The sequence below is a fragment of the Protobothrops mucrosquamatus genome, unplaced genomic scaffold (assembly GCF_001527695.2).
Source record: "Protobothrops mucrosquamatus isolate PMUCROS unplaced genomic scaffold, P.Mucros_1.0 scaffold1407, whole genome shotgun sequence".
In the NCBI taxonomy this organism is placed as follows: domain Eukaryota; kingdom Metazoa; phylum Chordata; class Lepidosauria; order Squamata; family Viperidae; genus Protobothrops; species Protobothrops mucrosquamatus.
Window position 1 is genome coordinate 443,449 of NW_015387592.1, and position 16,177 is coordinate 459,625.

Below are 16,177 nucleotides of genomic sequence, written 5' to 3' on the forward strand. Positions count from 1 at the left end.
GGTCACACTAAATATTGACATTTTGCCTGAAGAAGCCATTTTGTTCTGAAAACTGTGTTTGTTTAAATTTTGTGTACATATTTCCTATATTTTCTGTTTCAGAGAAATAATTATGGATGGTCATTAAAACAAAGTGAGTGGTGGCCTAAGACTTTTGCACAATATTGTACATATTAATAATGTACTTGCTGTGGCTTGTTCTTCCATTAACATAATGGAAGAACTCTTCATCTATGCTCCCCTCTCACTCATTCCTACAAATCCTAATATTCAGATTTTCAAGCTCCCACATAACTCTGAAAAGGGGAAGAGAGGGTCCTTTATGTATTATGGAAGAAAAGTGAGAATTGAAAACATTGTTTTAAGATGTGCACTGTTATGTTTTAACTATAAGGTAACATTTGAATATATTAAATTGTTAGCTACTATGAGCACAAGTAAAAGAATATTAAAATAATGTTCAGACATTGAAATAAAAAGATAAGCCAAAAGATTGAATTATATTAGTGTGTTTTGATCTGTAAACTAATGCATGCCATTTTTGCATAAGCTATTAAAATATGTTTGTTTTTTTGCTTATACTTTCATTGAAGATAATTTGACTAAGGATGAATTTTCTTATATATAGAGGTATAAATTCTAACATTCCTGTTTTTTTTTTATTTTTTAAGGGAAAAATTTGTATACTAATGAATATGTGGCAATTAAACTGGTAAGTTAACATTAGTTATTATTTGAGATAAAAATGCACAAGATTTTAATCTGTTGTTTTCAAGAAGTTAAAAAAATCATTGAGCTTATTTAAATAATTTCAGTGGGATACAGGCTGTCTCGTTTTATTTGGATATCCCTCCCCCATCACTCTTTTAGATTTTAAATTACAAGTCTGTAACATATATATCCCTTCAAATTATACACTTTAACATGAAAGTCAAAATAAAGAAGCTCTGTGCTGATGTTTACCATGTTACATAGTAAGAGTTTGGCCTCGTGAAATAATTCTGAAAGTAATATAATTTTATTATTCATATCCAAAAACCTTATTTCTTAGGATTGGAAGAAAAGTATTTGTGTGATTTTAAAAAAATAGACTATTTTCTTGTGAAGTGCGTTTTCTTTTATGCTTTCATAGCTCAAATTTTCTTTTAATTTCTATAAAGTTAAGAAAAGGCAATCCAGGAACAATATTCTCTTTTCCAATCTCTTGCATGATTAATAGTTAATAATTGAAAGTTAAACAATATGGCAATGCACATTTTAATGTAGGAAATACAGAATGCCTTCATCCCATATTCATAAAGTAATGCAAAAGTTGTAAACATGTCCAGAATTGCAGCTGTACCTAAACTCTTATCTCTGACTGGATAAAGAAGAAAATTGATATCAAGAGGTGAAATGTTTGAATGTGCATGCTTATATTTAGAATTGCACAAAATATTTCAAACCCCCAAACACTTTGACCCAATAACCAAGTGCTCTGACCATGCCAAAAATATTCAGAACTCAAAAAACATGTTTGAGCTCAAACTCAAAGCACTTCTGGAGTGGCTGAATGTAACTTGTTTGAAGGCCCTGCTCTGAACTTCAAATGAAGCTTTTGAACTTGAAGCATGATTTTTTTGCACACCGTTGGTCTATATTCCCATTCATCTTATTTGTTTATACTGTACAAAGAGAGTTATATATTGTATATGGGGCAGAATAGAAAAGGTTTTAAGGATTTGGGGACAGGAGTGAGGTTATTGCTTATTATTGGAAGCAACCAATCCGTTACTCTCTCTGATGAAATAAAAAGATGCATGTACTATGATAATAGTTTTGATGGTTCGGCTAGCAATCACTAGTTCATTGCGTGGATGTTATATGACTTCCTATTCAAAGTATCAATATTGTAATTTTGCATTGTTGAAATTTATTCTTAAGTATTACATCTCATATACACTATGTGTGAGAAGCCTACACACTCACAAAGACACACATACATGCACACTTATTGTTGTCCTTTTCTTGACAGTTTTTTTGTTTTCTCTTTGTTTAGTTTTCTTAAATAAAATGAAGGTATTTTTTTTAAAAAAGCCCAAATGATGATTGGATAGAATAGTATCTGAATTTCAAGTTTACCAAGAAAGTTGGGTCAACTCTGAACTGTTGTCAGCTTCCCAACTCTCCAGCATTTCTCCAAGCAATTTCTAGCAATTAAATGTACCATTAATACAGTTTATATTAAATTTATGTTGACTCTTTACATGAAATTGTAACTGATAATATCAACCACAGTATCCTTCGGGACTGGCTGTGGGGGTTAGGGAGTGGGAGTTACTGTGCTTTAGTGGTTCACTGCCTTCCGTGGTGGTCAGTTCCAATTGGTGTTGACAGGTAGAGAAAGATCACATCCGCAGCTCCTCACATGCAGGGTGCCTCAGGACTCAATGCTCTCTCCTCTCATATTCAATATCTATATGAAGCCACTGGTTTAGGTCATCCGGAAGTTGAGGGTATGATAAAATCACTATGCTGATGTTACCCAGCTCTACATCTCTACCCCAAGTGGCAATGTATGATGTATGTCATCACTGCTATGTGAGCTGTGTGGGCTTCTGAGTGCAATTCAGGGTGTTGGCTTTTACTTCTAAAGCTCTGTATGGCATAGGGCCTGGATATCTGAGAAACTACTTGTTTCCAAGTACTACTTGCCCATCCAGTACATTTCAGCAAAGTGTGTGCTTCAGGTCACTTCCATTAAACATTGCCATCTTGTGGAATCTAGGAAATAGTGCCTTCTCTATTGTGTCTTTTACTGTCTGAAACAGTGTAAAGGCAATGCTAGCTCTCCTAGGTTTTCAGAAAGCTTTGAAAACTTGTCTTTGGTCCCGTGCCTGAGGTTGATGTCCACATTTGTTTAATGGACCCTGTTTTATTTTGTTGAATTTGTTGTTGCTGTTTTAGTCTTTAGCTTTAGCTGTTTTTAGGGTTTTTTTCAAGTTATGCATGCCTTCCAGGATCTGCTGGAGTTGGGTGGCCAATAAATTTAATTAGGAATGAATGAATGAAACAAAACACAACTTGGAATAAAGAAAATTCTTCAGATTGATTGATTGGAACTGCCATACTTAGAGAACTGGGTTATAACCCACCTTCAGATAATCTTGGCTATTTTTTTCACTTGCCTCAACTTCGATCTCTCATAAGATAATATTTATAATGCCCCTATTGCTGAGCAGTTTAATATAACTGGTTTGAGTTCAGTTTGTAATTTTATTTTATAAGTTTTATTAATTTTTTTTAAAAAATTACAATCTTTAGAGCTTAGTAAACAACATGTTGTCTGGCTTCACATATTTAACATTAACTTCTTCAATATAAATCTATTCAGTACTACATAATCCAGTATTTTTTCCTTGATCTTTCTTCTGCATATTTTTCCATTTTCCTCTCATTAGGCAATTATAATTCTTGGTACTATTGATGTATACAAAATTAGATATAGACATCTTCATCATATTTTACTAGTATTATACAAATAATATCAATTTATAAGTCAATATCCTGTTTTTCAGGCTCTTATTAAAGTTTGATTTAACATCAATATTTAAAGTATCTTTGTCGTTTATAATTTTCTCAATATTAATTACATTTATATAGCTAAAAAAATATTCATACCAATCCTCCTCTTATTTTCAGATTTCCCATATCAAAATAAGAAAAAAAAATGCTATTTTAATTCTAAATCATATCTTCCATTATAAAAATCTAGTTATATCTAAGGGTCATCCATTCTTTTAATCGTATTCAAACAGGTATATTAAACAGATAGTGCCCCCCTCTAATAGATCAAATCCTCTGTTTTTTAAATCTAACTTTCGCTTTCTTTCTTTGCCAAGTAGCTTTCCGGGCCAAGGCAATTAAATCGCCCCAAAATTTTGTAAAAGCTGTTTTTGTGAAAGCTGCTTGACATAAAGAAGACAATTTAGGTAGAGTATTTTTGGGGGGAACTCCGCCCATCCACATTCCCTAAACATTTCCCCTGCCGATTCTGTGTTCCATTTTCTAGAATTTTCTTCCTTGTCATCAGGTGTATTTTGGAGAAAGGAGTAAGAGATCTTTTGTATTTTCATTGTTATAGGTAGGTCTTGCAGTATTTTATTTGTGTATGGCAGTCCATATTTCCCTTCTCCTATCTCCTCCATCTATAGGTCCGTTTCTTCTGCTTCATCCTCTGGTTTCTGGTTTATTTGTTCATACTTTGTAGTCGTTATCTGGGAGCTTTCCAGTTGTAGCTTCAATTTGGAGATTTGGTCATTTATATCATCTAGGTTATTTTTAGTCTCATTATGGTTTCTTTTTATGTCCTTTTTGTGTGTAACAATTGTTTGATGAATTAGCTGTAGCATGGAGAATATTTCCTTCTGAAAGGTATTTGTTTTTTCTTGAGGCATCATTCCTAGAAATCCTCTAGTGTCAACAGTCTCAATAAGAGTGGAACAAAGTTTCCTCTAGTTTTCTAGTCTTTATATGTAGCCTTTATAATCCAGTCCTAATGGCAAAATTTTATAGTAATCCTTTGTCTCATATATCCTGAAAATTATCAGTCAGGCAAGGTTGTAATCCACAGTGTTCCAATGTTCAAAATGTTTAACCTCCCTGCAGCCAGACGAATTCAAAAGTCAAAATTTTCTTTCTTTCCCACTAGCTCTTGAGATTAAGAGTCCAAGCTCAGTATGTATTTATAGCCGTCTCTCTGGAATCAACAAGGCACCCCTCCTTCTTCATTGCCTCTTCGGGGCAACTTTAGGCCCTTTTCAGGGCCCCAGCAGGGTGAAATTGGGCATGGAAGGCAGAGCCCTCCTTCCTGCGTCCGTTCTGTTGCAACGCAAAACTGGTTCCCAGTTTGTAATTTTAAAGTATTCTATCTTTGTTAGTGCTTTGATTCCTTTTTTTGTTCAATGCTATCTGTTATCTTTTCTCCCAGAAAAGTTTGTACCCTTTTTTCCCTTGTGTTTTGGTTTCTGCCTGCTTTCTCTGTTTCTCTTTGGCTATTTTCATTTGGATTTAGGAATCATGCATGAGCATTTATATGTGAGTGTGTGTATTAATCCCTTGTGGTTGGTAGCCTTACCAGTTAAGGTACAAAGACTTTGTGAGTAGTGCCCACATGCTTTTGTGATAAATATTCATATCCTGAGCATATCTTGTATATATTTGGAGTCAGTTTTGATATATAATGCTTTTCAGTCTTTAAGCTTCTAGCTTTGTTTGGATTTTACAAATATACATCTTGGGTTATATTTTGTCCAGTTGAAAGTAATCTTTGTAATTTTTTTCTAAATCTGTTTTTCATTTTTTATTAATCTTGCTGAAATTTGCATGTTTAGAATATATCCATTTTTCTGTGTTTCCTTTTATAATATATTGGCAGTCAGCTAGGCTATCTACTTAATTAGAAAGTGAAATCTTCCATTGTTGTCTTTGTCAAAAAGAGGAATCTCTTTTCCTGCATATGTTCAAGCTTACCTACACCTTCCAGAAGTTTCTAAGATGTTGGAATGTTAGGCAGCCTCTGTATTTGTTATGCTAAAGACTTCAAATAGCCTTATGCCTCCATTATTGCTATAAACTTGAGAAGCCCAAATTACTTTCCAGTCAATAAAGGCATTATTTGAACTTCTTTATGCCAATTTAAGCAGTAATGAGTTTACTTTCTTTTTATCATTGAATAAGGAATTTATAGTTGATTTGTTGAATAAATTGCTTCTTTTAATGAAATGGGAAAAGAGTGGAGACACGAAGGCATACAATAAAAATGCAATATGTTTCCCTAACATAAAATGTTAATTTATTTATTGAAAAAAAGGATTGATACATTTTTCTAAAATGCTATGTATTAAATGATGAATTACCCTGTAATATTTCAGACAGTTGCTTTCTTGGTAATTAATATAAAACAGGTTTTAAACTAGAAACTGCTGCCCATAAGGTAGAAAAAAAAATACCCACCCACAAGTCAGTAAATAGGTCTTTAAACCCCCTTGAAAGGGTTATCAAACTTTCTCAAAAATAAAAGGAACAAGGAAGCCAATTCCAACAACATGGGGCCAGTTTCCCCAACATCATGGGGCCAGGGGAAGCCATATCTGTATAGAATTTATAATCTATATTAAAAAGGCCTTGCTCAAATGTAGGAAGAGGATGATTGTAGAGGAACAAGCAGGCAACTACTGATGAGTCAGAAGCTCTTAAACAAAAGCATCGGTAGTTTAAACTGGCTTGAAATAGGAATTGGAGTAATGAGACATAAGTATAAAATGGAAGGTTTAGAAATACCCAAGTGTAGTGTTCCGGATTCAAAGGATGGAGAGAGAAGTCAGGAGCATCTGCAAAAAGATGACTGCACTAATCTGAGTATGAAATAACCAAGGGAAACAACCAGAAAAAATGCCAGATTTCTCCATCAGAAACTTCCTGATCCTGGGATGTTCATTATCTTCACTATTATTTATATTAACACTGGAAATATTGAATAGAAATATCAGGCAAGATATACAAATTAAAAGATTGGAGATAAAAGATGAAAAATACAAACTACAAGCATTTGCAAATGACTTGGTTTTCATAGAACCGCTTGAAAGAAGCATTAAGCTTATGGAGAACCGCTTGAAAGAAGCATTAAGCTTATGGAGAAAATAGAAGAATTTGGAAAAGTGGCAGGGTTGAAAATAAACAGAAAAGACTAACTAAAAGTGCTAACTAAAAATTTAACAGAAAAACAAAAAAACCAACTAGCAAAAAAACAAAAAAACCTTCAAATAGTCAAAAAAGTTAAATATTTGGGAATTTATTTAACAGCAAGATGTGCAACAATAAAAGAAGACAATTATGTAAGATTGTTAAAACAAATAAAATTGGATCTGGAAAAGTGGAAAAAATTACAACTTTCAATGCTGGAGAGAATAGCAACAGTGAAAATGAATATCTTACCAAAAATAGTCTTTTTATTTCAAACAATACCTATAAGACTGGGAAAAACCTTTTTTGATGAACTAAATACAACAATACTGAAATTTATCTGGCAAGAAAAAAAAAGCTAGAATTAGACTGAAAATGTTACAAGAAGCAAAAAAAAGTGGAGGACTTGGACTGCCGGACTGGACGCTATACTACCAAGCAACTATATTAACATGGCTAAAAGAGTGGATAATGCTTAGAGATAAAAGACTATTATACCTTCAACTTGATGGCATGCCTTTCTGTGGTATGGGAAGAATAAAATACATAGATACTTTCAAAACCACTTTATAAGAAATGCACTTCTTCTAGAATGGGAAAAAATAAAAGCGAAAATCTATATTAAAATACCTGGATGGCTTTCAACAATGGAAACATTTGTTTACCCAAATTTAATCAATTACGAGAAAGTTGTGACCTATAAAGATAGTTTGGACAAAGAAGGGAAATTGAAAGACTGACAAGATTTACAAGAACAAGGTATTTACAAGAACAAGGTATCATAGTGGCCATACTTTCAAATTCAAACGAGATATGAAAAAGATGCTAAAACAACGGGATTTTATAAAGAACAGACAGAATTTGACCAGATACTGCTAAAAACAGATGAAAAATTGATTAAGAAACTATAAATATTTGTTAAACTTAAAGATGGAAGAGGAACAAGTAAAAGAAGCAATGATAACATGGGAAAAGAACTTTGGACATAATATAGAATTAGAAAACTGGCAAAGATTATGGGAAAGAAATGCTAAATTAACGAAGGTGGTGGCTTTGGTCAAAAATACACACATGGTTGGAAAAAATGACTAAAAAAACATATAGATTTCAAGCCAGAACTGTTTCTGTTAGGCATAATAGGAGGAAACTACGAGAAAGATTGTATATATCTAATTTTACATGTATTAACTGCAGCAACAGGAAAAGAACTAATTAAGAAAGTTTTAGATTGTGCAGAAATGGACAGATTGACATTAAAGATAAAAGAGAAAGAAGACTCAGTGTACATGGGACAATTTTTACCAATGGCTAGAAAAGCGAGTTAGAGAGAAAGGAACATGATATATACTATGTAACATGGAATATATACTAGTAAGAAGAAGATTATTGAGTGATTAACTAACATATTGATTATGATAATATAGAAATTAACTCTTATTTATTGTTTTTTAAATACATGAACCCAGACAATATGCTGTTTGCTAAATATTAAGAATGTTATTTTAAAAAAAACCCAACCCTAATCCTAACCCTACAAAATTAATAAAATATATACAAAAAAAGAAACTCCCTGATCCTATGAATACTTATGACACAAAAATATACAACTTTCTTTGTGAGAGTCATAAATTGGAAGAGAATCAAATGAACATAAGTCAAAAGCCTGAGGCTTCAGTGGAGGACACTGGAATAATTTGGGAATCAGTAGACTGGAGGAAAACACAATAAAGAATGAAAGGGACCATTAGGCTGAAACATATCAACCATATACAGTGAGGTGATGAAAGGATATTGAAGATGAAACGTTAATAAGACATTTCAATATAGCGAACTATGTGTATTCATCAAAGACTTCAAAAGACTAATAGATCTGAATATCAGCATTGGGTGAGAATTAATTTCTCAGACTAATAAGCCTAGCAATAATTACCAAATGCAAATAATTATTGGACAATCATGGATGAAGCACACAAGGGAAGAATATTAAGGATAAACAAAATAGATTTCAGGACTGATTCTCAAGGGGAAACCCCTGGACTGTGATCTGCCGCACAGAATGCATTTCTTTAAGTACAGTATAATAGTTTGCATTTGCAATAAAACATAATTTCAGTTAATAAAAGATTATTATTTTACAGATAAATCTAGTTAAAATATGCATAGCAAAACATACCTGTAAGAGTACTAAAAAAAAGTACTGCATGTATTTCAATTCCCTCCCCCCCTCCCAATTGTTTTCTTCTGTTTCAAATTTTCTGGAGATTTTGACTCTGCCTCAGGCAGTTTTATCTCCTTTTGCATGCCCCTAAACATTGTTCAAGTCTGCTCTAGAAAGTTGTAGAATATTTCTTTAATAACTTTAGGTATTGAATTGGAATGTTAATATATTTTGAAGTATACAGAGAATAAAAATTCTGATATTTAAATACTTGATACAGAACAAAATCTGATAAGGCAGGCCTGTGTGAAGAGATAACTCTTAAAAAAACCTAAATTATATAATAGTAGGTACCTTCTAAATGCTGCAGTACAAAACTTTCTAGAAAGTAGGTCCTATTACAGAGAAAGTATATGTGAAGTTGTAACAAAAATCTCAAAAATCTTATGACAGCATCTGATAATCTTAGCCACTGCCCAGCCTGTTTCTGGAAAGGCAGTTTCTGGAAAGGCAGTTTCTGATCCAAAGTTGTTTAGGCCTTTTCTGAACGTGCTGAAAGCAAAGCTTTGAACCTGGCTCTGTAGCTAATAGGTAGGTCACACAGTTGATTAGCTCTGTAGCTAATAGGTAGGTCACACAGTTGATTCAACATTGGGCATGTCTAAGTATGTCACTGTAACTTCAATATTAGGAACTTGCAGTCATATTGCAGTAATTTAAAAATGGGTGACGGTGGCTAGCCTATTCTTTTCCAGAAAGCAGTAAACTCAATTACCAATCTGGTAAATGGTAATAAATGTTTATAGCCATAGAGTCACATTATGCTCCAGTAAGATTGATGAGTCTTTGAGCATTTCAAACAATATAGCCAACACTCCAGAAGGTAGTCTTAAGATACAGGAGGATCTGGACAGACTTGAACACTGGGCGCTATCTAACAAAATGAAATTCAGTTGTGAAAAAAGTAAGGTTCTACATTTAGGCAAGAAAAAACAAATGTACAGGTATAGGTGGTACCTTGCTCAATAGTACAAATGTATAGGTGGTACCTATACAAATGTATAGGTGGTACCTTGCTCAATAGTAGTAACTGTGAGAGGGATCCTGGAGTCCTGGTGGACAATCACTTAAATATGAGCCAGCAGTGTGCTGCAGCTGCCAAAAAGCCAACACAGTGCTAGGCTGCATTAACAGAGGGATAGAATCAAGATCACGTGAAGTATTAATACCACTTTACAATGCCTTGGTAAGGCCACACTTGGATCCAGTTTTGGTCACCACGATGTAAAAAAGACGTTGAGACTCTAGAGAAAGTACATAGAAGAGCAACAAAGATGATTAGGGGACTGGAGGCTAAAACATATAAGGAACGATTGCTGGAATTGGGTATGTCTAGTTTAATGAAAAGAAGGATGAGGAGGGACATGATAGCAGTGTTCCAATATCTCAGGGGTTGCCACAAAGAAGAAGGAGTCAAACTATTCTCCAAAGTGCCTGAAGGCAGGACAAGAAGCAACGGATGGAAACTGATCAAGAAGAGAAGCAACCTAGAACTAAGGAGAAACTTCCTGACAGTTAGAACAATTAACCAGTGGAACAACCTGCCTCCAGAAGCGGTGAATGCTCCAACACTGGAAGTTTTTAAGAAGAGACTGGACAGCCATTTGTCTGAAATGGTATAGGATTACCTGCCTGAACAGGGAGTTGACCTCCAAGGTCTCTTCCAACTTTATTGTTGTTGTTGTTGTTGTTGTTGTTGTTGTTGTTGTTGTTGTTGTTGTTGTTGTTGTTATTATTATTATTATTATTATTATTATTATTATTATTATTATTATTATTATTTGTTCTATAGGAGTATATGGTGCCCCTAGAATAAGTATATATCATATGCTGGTGGGGGAATTTTGGAAGCTGAAGTCCACATATTTGCTGAGATTGAGAAACACTGTGTCCATACTATATATTCTGTAGCTATTTAGGCATGCATCTGATTCATATATTAAGAGTGCTTAGGCATTCTTTTTCCCATGGGGAAAGTAACGGGGCAATTACTAGTGCAGCAAATGAGTTACATATCTGCAAATAAATCTATTTCTGCCTGCCTCTTTTTATGATCAGTATTGGTATAGATCTTGGCTTTCAGAATGGAAAATTTTGGTTTTTCCAGGAGCCAATGAAGTCAAGAGCACCACAACTGCACTTGGAATACAGATTCTACAAGCAGCTAGGGTCTGGAGGTAAGTATAATTTCTTAATAAGTCTTCTCAGACTCTCTAAATCTGATAAGGCAGTCAGGTTAGCTTTTGTCCTTTCATTGGCAGGCAAGATTTGATCAGTTTTTACTCAGCCTTTTACCCTTAAGTCAACTTGTGGCTAAAAGCTAAATAACCTGGTTAATTAATTATTTCTAATTGTTTTGCTTTAAATATATTTTAATTATTTAAATAACATAATTTTATTTTTAATCAATATTTTACTTTGCAATATCTGTATTAAATTGGGAAATTGCCATTTAGATTATGAAAGCTTATTAACTAGAACATTTTTGCTGTACTAGACAGTGAAACATTTAATGATACGTATTATTGATACATAGCAAATTAGACATTTTAGTGTAGTGACATTTAGCATTTGCCTGATAAGCTATTCACAGGTAAAGTCACCCATCAAAGTACCTTCATCCTCGTAATTCATCCTTTTCAAACTGCCTTGTAATTGAAAAAGAAGTTAATGTGCTTTAGTCATATGTGGCTATAGGTTTGATACTACATACACAAGGTAAATGTTTAATTTTTTAAAAGGTACAATAATCTTTGATAAGGCATCATCTATTCAAACAAGATGCTCTATTTCTCATTGAGAGAGCTAGGTAAAAATTTACAAGCATTTTATACACATATTTCCTATGACTTGCATTATAAAAGTCGTCATTGTGAGATAAGGTTTTGCAGAACAAATTTATAATAAATTAAGATTTCACTGATTTTCAAAATGGACTTGTTTGCTATTTTAGATATTAATGAAAGGTGTCCTCGAAGCTTTAAAGTATATCTACTGGTTAGGCTTGCAGCAAAAAGCATTAGCTATTTCCTTCATTTTTATTAAAGTAGTCTCATTAAAATTTTTATTTATAATGAAGTGGGAATTTGTTACAATGAAATTTGAGGACATAAAGTGATTTTTAGGAGAAAAATGTTACAGGTTATGCCTTTGTACAATTTTATTGAAATTCATTATTTGATTTGCTTATGAATCATTNCAGTCTTGATTTGATCTTGCCCATGGACAGAACGTACAACTCTGGCTCTTAGGTACAGTCTAGACTATCTGTGAATCTTCCATCTCTACTTCCCACTTTTTGATAATTGTTAATTAATTCGGTCTTCCTTACCAAATTATTCAGTTTACAAAGGATTTCAAAGATCCTCAGTCACCGTTTTTCAGCTCTGTCGTGTAGGAGGGGGAAATAATTATAGGGAGATAGAAGGGGGCCCCTTCTCTCTCCCCTCCCTCCAGGAGCTTTAAAACAAGGCGACTGAGTTTCTGTTGGTCTAACGGCTGTTAGACCCCAGAGAATCCTTCGGAGTTCGCGGCTGCGGCTGCGGCGATCGGCAAACCGATCCCTTCCCTTAAACGCTGGAAGAGCAGCCATTTAATTCGGCTGCTTACGGCCCCTCGATTCCCCAAAATACAAGCTGACCGGGCGTGCGCGCACCCCACACGGCTCTCCGATCAGCGCTCAAGCGGCTGATCAGAGACGCGAAAAGCGGTCGATTTTTTTGATTTCTCGGAGCGCTCGCAGCGTGTTTTTCTCTTTCGGGCCATTTCCCTCAGTCCTCGGGCCGAATCCGACCGTTATTCGTGCGCGCGGCCGCCATTTTGAAATGCGCGGCTGCCATTTTGTAACGCGCGGTTGCGAAACGATCGGCCCGGGGCGTGTGGCGGGGGGGAAATTCGGGGAGAGGAATTCCTTCTCCTTTTTGTTTTCCGTTTCTTTGCTCCATTAGGATTTGATTGACAGTTTGAGGGACGACCTAGGCTTACCGATACCTACAGTACTTGGATTAGCCATTTGGGCGCGGCCGCCATCTTTGACAAGCTGTTTTGATTTGCATAGTGAAGGCCCTCAGCGAGGCCTTGTGGTCTCCCAGTGGTGGGTCAAGTTACGGTTTGGGGCCATCTTCTTTCAGTCAGGACGCCATTTTAGGCTCTGGCCGCTATTTTAGGGTCGGGTGAAGATTCCCTCACATAGGCCTGGGAGTTCAGACCTGGCCTTAACAGTAATAGATTTATAAATTACATTTACAATACCAGTGGTCTGGCTTAATCATACCATTTGGACATTCTCCTTCTCGGTCTTGGTGTCTCTTGCTGTAATTTAGGCCTCATTGTCGTTTGGGCGCGGGGGAGCACCTTGCTGTGCTCCTACCTTTGGGCCTCAGGATACAAGGTGGTCCCACAGAGCACCTTATATTATCCTCTTTGAGCAGAGCGGATTCCAGGCATACCCGGCTGTGTGTCTGTCCTGTCCGCATAAGAAAGCCAGCTGCTCTTGTTGTGTCCGGGTTTCCAGACGTACACTATAGTGCGCCTGTCCTTCCCGTTGACTAATTTTCTCTTGATACCGGGGGGTCCCCACGAGTCCCTGTGTTATCGGAGAATGGAGGCTACTGGCCCTCCCTCTAGGGGTATTGTCCCCTCTTCAGCGGTTCCCGCAACTTCTGTCCAACTTCCTATGGAGGAATCTGACAAGACCTCATCCAAAAATAAGGTCAGGTCCACTAGTAAAACCTCCAAGAGGGCAGAGAAACAGGCTAACAGGAGACACCAAGCCTTAGAAAAAGAATTCTCTAGGGCGCAAAAAATTGCTAGAATAGATAATCCCCCAACTGAGGGTCTGTCTTATGTCCACATGCCCCAACCATCACACCATGGGACTCCAGAAGCTACCTTTACCCCCACGGCAGCTGGGCTTTGGCCAACTGAGCCGCCTTCCTTCCCTTCGGAGGATCAACTGGCCCTATTAATTGCGCAGGCGGTTGACCGCGCACTTGACGCAAGGGCCGTACCTCCTAGACCCATAAGTAGGGAGCATCTGCCCATGCTTGATCAAGGGCCGGAGACTCAGTATGCCCCCTCCTCACCTTCTGGATCTTCATGTTCCGAGGGATTGTCACTTCAGGGCCAGAACAACGAGCAGGAGTACCCTATGTTTGATGAGGAGGAATCCTCTACTCAGGCTCCTCCATTTAGTGGTATGTTTAACCCTTCCTCCTTTGTGACCTTACTCCGCAAGGTCTCATCCACAGCACAACCCGGGGCTGAACCTTCCTCGTCAACGGTCACGGTTTCACCTGACTCAGAATTCGATCCGAACTTTACTGAGCCGGTAGCAACACAACACCGGATTCCTTGTCCCCCCATGTTTCTGACCGCTGTCAGGAAACAATGGGCGGCTCCGGCCTCCCTCCCTCTCCCAAGTGCCACGGACAAAAAGCTGTACAACGTGGCCAAAGACTTGGAGGAGGCTCTAGAGGTGCCTGCTGTGGATGAACCTTTTGGACCCTTAGTTTCCCCTACCGCTATAGCTGGGGATGTTTCTGATGCCCTCAAGGCGGACGACCGTAAGTGTGAGTTAGCCTTTCGTAAGACTCACCAGGCGACTGCTTGGGCAATTAGAGCGGCCACCTTGGCATCCTTTGTCAACAGGGCTGCCCACCGCTGGCTTAAACAGCTCCAAGCCCGTGCCCCGGAAGACAACATTCGGTCACAACAGGAGCTTAGTAAGATGGTGGCGGCCCTGGAGTACGCATCAGATGCAACTCTCCAGGCTTCCAAGTTTGCCTCCAAGGCCATGGCATCCAGCATCTCGGGACGCCGCATGCTTTGGCTCAAACATTGGCACGCAGATGCCAAGTCTAAGTGGCGTCTGGCGGCGGCTCCGTACCAAGGAGGCAAACTGTTTGGCGAGGCTCTGAACCTCTACCTCACCGAGAATAAGGATAAGCGTAAGGTCCTTAGCCATATTCTCAAGAAACCAGAGAAGCGTCAGAATTATTTTTCCCGTCGGCAATCCTTTCGGGCCGGGAACAGGTATAATTACTCACATCCTTTCCGCCCCTTTCCGGCCAGACAGGACAGACAGGACAAGCAGTACGACCGACAGGCAACCAAACCCAGACAACAGTTTCAGGGTAAGCGGCCCTTTCGAGGGAGCGGCCGGCCATTTCGTCGCTCCAGGTGACTCCCTGACGGTCCCTCCCATTGGGGGCAGACTGTCTCTGTTCGCCCACCAATGGGAGGCTACCACCACGGACGCATGGGTCCTCAAAACCATAAATTCCGGCCTTTTCCTGGAGTTCAACTCCGACCCACCGACCAGATTCATCTCTTGCCCATACCCTCGAAATCAGGCCAAGAGGGCTCTGATGGGCGAAGCCATCCAGCATCTGCTGGACATACGAGCCATAGAAACCGTTCCGGAGGACCAGATAGGTCGGGGATTTTACTCCATACTCTTTGTCTTGCCAAAAGTGTCAGGGGGATGGAGGGCCATTTTGGACCTAAAGGCCTTGAATTATCATCTTGTATATCGCAAATTCAAGATGCAAACGCTCAGATCCATCTTAGGAGGCGTAAGAAAGGGGGACTTCCTGACGTCTATCGACCTCACGGAAGCATACCTCCATGTCCCCATCTCTCTCGCCCACCGGAGTTTCCTACGGTTCGCATACAAGGGCCGTCACTATCAATACAAGGCCCTTCCCTTCGGTCTTTCATCGACTCCCAGGGTGTTTACCAAGATCCTGGCGGTCTTAGCAGCTCACTTAAGGATGGTACCTGTCAGGGTTCAGTGTTATCTGGACGACATCCTGATCCAATCGTCTTCCATCCATGCCGCCAGGACAGATCTCGAACTGGTGGTAAAGCTGCTCCAGGACCACGGGTTCTCGGTAAACTTCCCCAAGAGCCACTTGGTCCCCACTACGAGGTTACTACATCTAGGGATCATTATAGACACAAAGGAGTGTCGGGTGTATTTGTCTCAGGAGCGCGGGACAATTTAAAAAAGTCCATCCTCCAGATTCACAAGAGACGGACAGCATCTGTCATCAGCTTATCCAAACTACTAGGGCAAATGGTCTCAACTATTGCAATTGTCCCGTGGTCCAGACTTCACTCCAGGGAACTGCAGTGGTTTCTGCTTCCCTTTCAGAGGCAAAACCTCAGCGCCTCTCACCAGAGGGTGAAGCTCCCATCTCAGGTCTTGAGGTCTCTCACATGGTGGCTGTCCCC

General features: G+C 38.1%; 1 protein-coding gene across 4 annotated transcripts in view; it reads left to right on the forward strand.

The window, feature by feature from the left end:
- The first annotated feature begins 671 nt into the window (after positions 1–671).
- Positions 672–16,177, forward strand: part of CSNK1G3 (casein kinase 1 gamma 3) — a 43,995-nt gene continuing 28,489 nt past the window's right edge. For all 4 annotated transcript variants that reach the window (XM_015821842.1, XM_015821844.1, XM_015821843.1 and 1 more), the window contains exons 1-2: positions 672–712; positions 11,049–11,118. In XM_015821842.1, coding sequence (XP_015677328.1) covers positions 11,055–11,118 — 64 coding nt within the window. In that variant the 5' untranslated portion in view covers positions 672–712; positions 11,049–11,054. The remainder of the gene's footprint in view (positions 713–11,048; positions 11,119–16,177) is intronic.